The sequence below is a fragment of the Olea europaea genome, chromosome 6, assembly GCF_002742605.1.
Source record: "Olea europaea var. sylvestris chromosome 6, O_europaea_v1, whole genome shotgun sequence".
NCBI classification, from domain to species: Eukaryota; Viridiplantae; Streptophyta; class Magnoliopsida; order Lamiales; family Oleaceae; genus Olea; species Olea europaea.
In genome coordinates, this window is record NC_036242.1 from 16087711 (window position 1) to 16097148 (window position 9438).

General features: G+C 34.7%; 1 protein-coding gene across 2 annotated transcripts; it reads right to left on the reverse strand.

The window, feature by feature from the left end:
* Window positions 1–4135: 4135 nt before the first annotated feature.
* LOC111396005 ((3S,6E)-nerolidol synthase 1-like) lies at window positions 4136–6901 on the reverse strand. Of its 2 annotated transcripts, XM_023022252.1 has the most exons (7): window positions 6672–6900; window positions 6291–6564; window positions 5852–6179; window positions 5556–5774; window positions 5284–5422; window positions 4778–5026; window positions 4136–4642 (listed from the first exon to the last, which is right to left on the reverse strand). In XM_023022252.1, the coding sequence occupies exons 1-7, from the start codon at window positions 6828–6830 to the stop codon at window positions 4355–4357; spliced, it is 1656 nt and encodes a 551-aa protein (XP_022878020.1). In that variant the 5' UTR covers window positions 6831–6900; the 3' UTR covers window positions 4136–4354. The 2 variants fall into 2 exon arrangements, with proteins under 2 accessions (XP_022878020.1, XP_022878021.1); XM_023022253.1 differs by lacking the exon at window positions 5556–5774 and having other exon boundaries at window positions 4177–4642; window positions 6672–6901.
* Window positions 6902–9438: the final 2537 nt, after the last annotated feature.

Sequence of the window (9438 nt, forward strand, 5' to 3'; positions counted from 1 at the left end):
TACACGACCTAAAATCCAGACTAGGGATAGGGTGCATCATCGAACCAGCACCTCGAAAAGAAGTCAGAGGCCCGCAAGTGTGCTAGATGGGAACCACGTGAGCAGAAGATCTTTATTGCTACAGTTGTGCATATCACTGCTGAGGGCCATCGTCGAGAAAGTGCTTCGCAACAATGAGTTGGGAATGCATACGTGAATTGTTCAACAATAATGCCTGGAAGGATTGGATGATCACCTAACTCAAAAACCATTGCTCTATGCGCACAGACCACAAACTACTCTTTGAGCTTCTGCAATGCATGAAAATTACATGCAGTCTCAGCAATGGGGGCAGAATTGTTGCACCGGACTGGTGATGGAAGCAGAAAATTAAGATACAAACATATTACAAACTGTGATTGGGAACTTCATGTTACAAACATTTTTGTTTAGGAATGTATCCACATTTATTTATTTATTTTTATTTCGGTGACTATTACGTGAATTGCTTCTATGAAGTATATTTTTGGCAAGTGTTGCTTTGTGTGCTTATTTTTTAGTCAACTGTGCACGTAGATACCACAAGTGTTTAAATGTTGTGTTATGTGGACATAGAATATAGCCAAATGTATGCACTAAATGTTGTCCGTTAACGAGTTATGGCTCATGGTATTGATCACAAATGGATTCGTACTATCACAACTTCTTCCTAATCCCTCGTTACATTGCAGGAAGACCCTCGTTATGGAAAGTTCAAAGACAGCGACAATACTGAAATTTACCATATGTACAACAATCTATTCAGAGGTAGTTGTGACTCCATGAAGCACGCATTGACACCAATAAAACTGTCTCAACGTGGATTCGATTTGGGGTTCGACATCGACACGTATGATCCAAATGATAAGGTGCCTATAAACTTTGAGACTACTGATTCCATTGATGGCCTGACAAAGGGTAGGAGAACCCTTAGATGAGTATGTCCCTTTGCAAAAGCTGCGAGAAACATAAGGCTGAACATGCTAAGGGGAAGCGAAAGAAGTTCGGCACTAGGGAGGTCTCCGAGTCTATGGATAACCTCACTTTCGCATCCATGGAAATGGCCTCGGTGATTCGAGCCAGAGAAGAGGGTCAAATGACTCTCCACGAGTATATCAACAATTTACTTTCGATGGGCCTAGTCGCAGTCGGGGATGAGCTGCACATGTTCGTGTTATGGTTCTTAGAAATCCCAACAATTGGGTAGCATACAATATAGCTAAAACACCTGAATTGAGGTTCAAGTGGATCGTATATTGCTTCGATTGAAACAAGATGCCTGGTTTCGGGAGCTGGTAATGCCCAGGCATATGTATCGTATCAATGTCTCCCATTTGTGTTATTTTTTTATTTTATCACAAAACGGCCTATATTAATTAAAACGTGTTCGACTACCTGTATGTGAGATTCTCACATTTTCTCCTATGCTATGGATGTGTTAGTGTTGTGTACTTTGTAAATGCCTTCTTGTCACTGCCGCACAAACAGTTCAACACTCGATCATTACAAAAAATTCACTAATCTCCAAAAGCCTGCCATGGTGCACAATTATTTTTGAAATATGTTTATAATTCTTGCATAATGAAGGAAATCTATCACTTTTCAATCAACTTTTCCATGCACGTGATGGAAAAGCCATCATGGTTGGCATAGACTACAAATTCAAGTCATTGCATGTGTTTGTAATTATTTGTGCATAAAATGGGAAGTGGTATTTGGCAATTAATGCAGGTACAGAGCGACCACCTAGTTCTTGGTTTGGTTTCGATGCTCCCAAATACAACAACAATATCCCCCTGTCGTGCTCTCACTTGGGCGAGATGATAGACGAATCAAGTTTGCATACATCGTCCGACACAGATTGTAACTTCATGTCTATTACATGTTCTGATGACAGGTTGGATGAAGACATATTGTAGTAGCTAGAGGCGGATATATGGGCATGGCTACAGTATTACCACATCAATGAGTAAATGGTGCAACAATATCTCTCATCAGATAAGGGCCATCATTACTTATATTCTACGTCACATAGCGGCCATATTTTCAAGTTACAGAATATGCATGTTTATCCGCAAACATGCTTTCAGGAGTTTAGAATGTACCCACCAATGTTCAAGAACTTTACACATATTTTTAGAGAAATATGGCTTGGAAAGCAGCACAAACATTGATATATATAAATAGGTCTGTGTGTTTTTGTGCATACTAGCACATGGGAAGGGTTATCGACAAGTACAAACGCTGTTTGAATGCTTGTTGCAGACCATTGGCCATTACTTCAAGCACATGCTTTGCATTGTCGGTGCATTGACAACAAGCATGATTCGATAGCATGGCAATGACAATAATGGTGCATCATCCAGATTCGGACCTATATCCTTTTTTTCCAGGATAGTTGTTGTTGTTCGAAAATTGTTTTCAATCAAGCTCCATCTATTGCGGCTGTAATTTCAGTAGTTTGTGGAAATTCTGTTGAATATTCGTTGAATGTTTTTCCCTTTGATTACTTGAATTATTTATTTGAATTATTTAAATTGATTGTTTGTATCAGTTACGGACAAATTTTTTAACTGTAAATATGTATTTTTTTATGAGCAAAATATTAATGAAACTAAGGTTCAAAATATGAAATGACGTTGGAGATGAAATGGATGATAGATTGATCATGTAATGGACGTTGAGGATGAAACTAATGAAGTTGATTAAACTAATCTTGGAGACATTCTGGTTGAAACTAATACTGAGGATATTAGGAATCGAAATGCGGAGAGAACAATTGTAATGAAATATTGAATGCTTTTATGTTTTTTAATATTTTTTTGTTAAATTTGATTGTACCCTTAATTTAAAATGTTGCGTCCGTCACTGATTGTGTTTGATTTGACAATGTGAATAAAAACATTATTGAAAAATCTTAAAAAGAAGAAATTAAATTTTGTCAACTTTAATCTTTCAAGTATTGTATCTAAATTTTTTTAACCTGCACCAATATGAAGGTATAGTGATTAGTATTATTAAAAAGGAAATATATAAATAAATTCTCGTGTGCAAATTCCTCACCAAAACCAATTTCATAAAGAATAACCACTCTCATCGTCAAAATATGTGAATATGAGTTTGAAGTTTAAATCAAAATGTGCATAAAATCACATTAGTTCTAAATCTACGTTGTTTTGTTACTTGCGCTGTTGCTCATGTTGCATAGTTATTGTTTTAGAGACCAAATTTTTTTTTTTTTTAAACATGTATCACCTATTTTACTCGATGAAGAGTGCAGCAAAAAAAAAAATAAATAAATAAATAAATAGAGAGAGAGAGAGAGAGAGAGAGGAGAGAGAGAGATGGATTAACGCTAACAATTTGCCAACATTGTGTTTATTTAATTTCTCACACCTTATGTGTACTGAATTTTCATGGCTAACAATAGATTTTTTCAATGATAGGAAAGAACAAGGATATTGCGAAAATTCTGTTGAGTAGTGGCAAAAACAAAATTTATGCTTAACATTTCATTTTCCATTATTGCGAAATCTTGCTTCCATTTGTGAAAATGTAATTGCTGGGTTCCACTGAAAGTGTTGGGATATTTTACGTAATTTACGTCCGTGTTCTCAAAAATGGGGTTTGCCGTTTTCGGGATCCACGTGCCGACATTAACCAATTCCAACTTCAAAACAATTGTAAGGGTAGTTTTGTAATTGGCGTTGGCAATGATAGTTTTTTATTTCCAATTCCAATTCCAATTCCAAATGACAAAACAATATGGTTCCGTGCACTCATGGACAATGTGGGTCCCATTGGCATGCAACTTTTGATTGAAGAAAATGAAAAGTGATGGAAATGAGTGGGGCTCAAAAGGAAGCATATTGTTTAGGGTTATGCAGTTTAGGGTTATTTGTACTTGTTTGTTCAAGTTTTGATTTACTCGAGCTTACCTCCTCCTCTCACATGGGTGTCGGATCCCACGTCATGACCCTCACATGGGACCCGACCTCATGTGAGAGGAGTGATGAAATCGGATAACTCAAAGTGTCAACAAATAAGTACAAATGACTTAATTCTATTGTTTAACATAAATTATCTGTTTGTGAACTAATGAATTTTGTGAACAAAATGCCAATTATAATCACTTGTATCTATTGACCAGACAGAGTGTACTATTTTCTCTAATTTTTTTATTTCAATCAATATATGGTGCAACAAATATACTGATGTTACTCCATTGAGTCATTAATTCATTGCCTTTGCTACTATTTCTACCGTAGATTCTCCAGAGACAACAATTTCTTAATGGAGACAAGAGACAAGACACTAGGACCCACGAATTGTGGCATTATTCATCAAAGAGTGTGGACTTGATGAACTCTTCAAGGACTGGGAGCTGTTGGTTGTCATCGTAACTGTACATCAGAGGAACCATTCTTGCAAGATTAAGGGAAGCTTTGGTGAAAGAGAAATTTGATGAGTTTTGATTTAAAAGAAAACACTCCTTGTTAAGACCCTTCCATTCACTTGATATCATATTAACAACACGATCTCGTGCAATCTCAATAGTTGATCCTGGATTCTCTTTCATGTAGCAATCTATGTACGAACCATCGTTTCCATCTTGCTGCTCATCCTATCATTAGTTTGGTAGAAAACAAATTATCGTAATGTTTAAAATTCTAGAAGATGGTCTTGCCTAACAGTTTAAATTGTCATAGAGGGGAAAAGTACTATGCAGTTATAATATAAAAGTTCAGTATTTAATTACCTTGGCACTTCCAAAGTCATCCCAGAGACGGAGAATAGTGGCCACAGACGATATGAGATCTGATATATCATGCACCTGGACGGCCCCTTCTGTTTTTCTATTGATCCCCAAAAGAAAGAAGAGGTGGACGAGCACCACATGTACTCCTGAACTCACCTTCCCATTTTCTAGGTATTCATTGGAGGTTGGCAAGTGCCCTGAAGCAAACCATTTAGCTTCTACTAGGAATGCATCACACAGACTTGCCCACTACAACAAATGAGGGATATGCCATTAATGTCATCTATGTATGTCAAGCAGAGATATATTAGGCCCTAGTTTTGCTTAAAAAATATTAGATGTTAATCCAAGTCAAAGTTAAGAATTAATTTCAACCACACGTTTTATTGACGATTTAACCATACATTTTATCAATTTTTATCAAAATATAATAAAAATTTGATTTTTATCAAAACCAAACAACGGGCCACGTATTGGTATGGATGAAAAAATAGTATCTATCTTACTGTTGACTTTAGTGAATCGATCGGATTATATCCGTGCTTTTTGTAGATCTTGTAGCCTATATCATTTGTGGTGTCAAGAAGGGCTTTGTAGCACATCTTCCAGGGTTTTGGTAACATGTGAACGACTGCATGGTCCCACCTGTACACAATTTAAATATTTAAATCATCAAAAGATATTCGACTTAAAATTCATACCACATCCACTGTTAAACTTATTGCATGTCCACTATTGTTCTCCCACTAAAACTAGAAAAAAATAATAAAATTTATACATGTGCACCGCTCGGGTAAATACGGTAAGTTCTTCTGGTGTCCCATAAAGATCAAAAATGTCATCTATTATGTAAATAAACGTGATGGATTTGGTGAGCTCAAGCCTTTGCTCTGACATGCTTGGATCAGTTAGGGAGGCCATGGACCATGTATACCATTTTAATGGTTGGTTCCTAGCCTGCTTAAATTCCTGAGCCAAACCAAGGTCTTTCCACCACCTAAAATTACAAAAGATTCCATTTTTAAATTTCCTCAAGATAGTCAAGAAAATTTAATACGTGTTATGTCTTCTTACTTGGAAATTTTGGCCAGTTCTTGTTGGTTGGCTGTCTGTGCCACGGAAGTATTCATTTTTGCGAGCTCTTTCAATGTTTTTCTCCATCCATTTATGCCTTCGGAATCTCTAATATACTTCTTTGCAGTAAATCTCGCAATGCTTTTGTGATAAGGATGCTTCAACCTGTTACTAACAATTTCGCCACTAAATTTTGCTGCTTCATCAAGAATATCTTCTCCTTCTATCACTAGCTGCGCAGCTTCATACAATTCCATCAATCCTCTAATATCTTGCTTTAATTTGCCTTCAAACACCCCATCTTTTCCCTTGAATCTGTTGAATATGTCTGTGTCATAGAATTAATTTGATTACGACAAATAACCAATTTTTGTTCAATTAATTAACAAAAACAAGCACCAAACAAAGACAAAAATAAAATAAAATAAAAAATTTCAACCTGCGGGAATGGAAAAACCATGTTCTCTCAAGAGTCTGAATAAAAGTGAAAGATCATGAAGAGTGTAATAGAAGTATCCATCAGAACAAGTGGTGGCTTCCATGTAATGTCGCCGAAGAACTGCTTCAATCTCTTCCTGAAAATGGTAGTCAATACCTAGTCGCTGGATAGCATCCACCAACATTAAACTTTCTATTTGATTTTCTAATTCCTCTGATTTCAATAATTCCCTAACATCCTTCAGTTTTTGTTCATATTCCATGGAAAATTCATCCTGCAAGTAATACCAGTTTTTTGCTTTGCTTGAATACACGTCCGACACATATCATATATTAATATTTAAAAAAAGAAAAGAAAAGGAAGTTTTGAAACGTAAATAACCTCAAAACAGTGCCCATTCAGAATGATTTGACGGGGTTTAGAGAGGTCAGAAGTTTGTTCAAGAGTGGTCCACTTCTGAGGAGTAGCTTCACTCGCAACAAGAGATGGTCTAATATTTCCATGGCTGGGTAAAGACGAGGAGCTCTTGTTGACTGCCATGGCAGAGAGAAATGTGTTTTTAGATAAAGAACTGTGCTTGTTAATTAGAAGACGTTTGTTTGATAAAATTAAGGATTGATTATGGGATTTATATAGGGTGCAAAACACATTGCATGGTAGTTCCTGCTCCAATGTTTTTCATGTGAAAATGACTTTTGGACCATAATTTAAAGATGAGGTAATCTACCTGTGTTCGTGTAGCGCGTTTGTGTTTGTGTAGCGTGCTTTATTGTGAGGGGCGGCCAAGAAAATGTTTAGCACGTTCACGTCCATTCATATTGATAAAACTTCACATAGTGTGGAGAGTTGGCAAACTCTCCGTACAGTTCAAAGTTAAAAAAAAAAAAAACTTCTCCGCATAGTGACTGTCATGCGTGTTGCATGAATTTTACATTTATCGTATTTTTATTAGTGTATGAATTTTAATTTTTTGAAAAGTTTTTGAAGCAATTCTAGAAATATTTCCATGATATAAGAAAGTAATTACAAATTATTTTTACAATTGCATAACTGTATTGTGTCATCTAGAAAAAATATTCTTGTATATTTCATACTTGAATAAGAAATATACGAGATTATACAAATTATTTTGTTTGTATTCTTTGATATTGTTAATATGATTGAGTTGAATGTGAATATTATATTTCTAAATTTTGTGTAATTCAATATTGGAAAATTGAAGATTGAGCACCATATTCATAAGTATTTATAATTTATGTTTCATATATATTTAATATTTATTTTATGTTTATGTTGGAAAAATAAAAATCTGGAAATTTTTTTGATATTCGGTTTGGTAAGTGAATGTACGGTGTTCTGCATTCTCGGTATTTGTAAGTGCAAAAATTAGTATATAAAAATACGGTAAGCTACAAATATGGTAGGCAAAATATATGGTAAGTTGCAAATACGGTAAGTTGTTTGTAAATACGACAAGCTGCAAATACGATAAATTGCAAATACGGTAGGCAGCATATACAGTAAATTGCAAATACGGTAAGTTATTTGCAAGTATGGTAGGCTGCAAATACAGTAAACTGCAAATACGGTAGAAAGCATATACGATAAGCCACATGCAAATACGGTAAGCTGCATTTATGGATTTATAATTTGTTATAAATTTATAAAAATTATTTAATATTGAATTTCTTAAGTATTAAATGTTGTAATTCAATATTGTTTTCTTTTTTATAATTGTATTTTCGAGAATTTAAAAAAAAAGTGGTTATGAAATTGCTAATTTTTAAATATGTTTTTTTGTTTAAGATAAAAATTATTTTTTTATGTTATTTGTAAAAAAAAAATTATTGTAGTTTTATTAGCGTAATAAGAAGATTTATTATGCATTTTTATTTTTTACATTTTGTAAAGAATTTTGTTTATGGTAATTGACAAATATTCTTCCACACACGCATCATGCCAACAACATTAAAAAATTATAATAATTTTAGTATATATAAATTCCATAAGACAAAAAAAATCTTCGCACACGAGAAAAAAAGACTTCGCAAAGTGTGGATAAATAACAAATTATCTCTTCGCGCAGTGTGAAGAGAAAAATAAAAACTCTCGGGGACTTTATCTGCGAGTTTCAAGAGGCATTTTCTCAAATAACTTTTGATCAATGCATTGAACACTTTAATTCCTAATCTACAACTCGAAAGTATAATTTCATTGAAAATTGTATCCGTTTCTAATGTCCAAGAGCTGTTATCAAGTAAGTGTAAAATATTGAATTTGGGTGGTACCCTAGAGCCTCCATTTGTGAAAGCAATATCATGGTATTGTCAATATCTCATTCTTTGCACAACTCACATATTGTTTCATTGTATGAATAACGAGAAAGCTACTTTTCAATACTGTAAATATAATTTGTATGCTCAAAAATTGAGCTGTGATTGGAATTTAAAGAAGACATAATTGATTTTGAGCCATGTTTTTCGACTCTGTTTCGTTGTATATACAAAAAATTTACAATCTTGAAATTTAACTTGTAATTAAGGAATTTGACAACAACTCTCCGTACTGTGCGGAGAGTTTTTTTTTTTACTCCGCACTGTGCTGCGAAGAGTTTGCCAACTCTCCACATATGGTTCAACTCTCTCCACACTTTTTTTTACTCCGCACATGGTTCAACTCTCTATGCACTGTGCGGAGAGTTTTGTCATAGTACGGACCAACTCTCAGGTCTGTGCGAAGAGAATAACTCTCTCCGCACAGTGCGGAGAGTTTTTTTTTTACTCTCCGTACGGTGCGGAGAGTTGGTTTGTCATTTCTCCGCACTGTGTAGAGATTTTTTTTTTTTACTCTCCGTACGGTGCGGAGAGTTGGTTTGTCATTTCTCCGCACTGTGTAGAGATTTTTTTTTACTCCGCATTGTGTGGAGAGATTTTTTCTCTCCGCACATTTTTTTTTACTCCACACATTTTTTTATTTTTACCCGCACTTGGTTCAACTCTCTCCGTACTGTGCGTATTTTTCTAGATAACATACTGCTTTGCAATTGCAAAAATAATTTACAATCATTTTCTTATATCATGAAAATATTTTAAGATATTGTTTCAAAAACTTTCCAAAAAAATAAAATTCATACACTAATAAAAATACG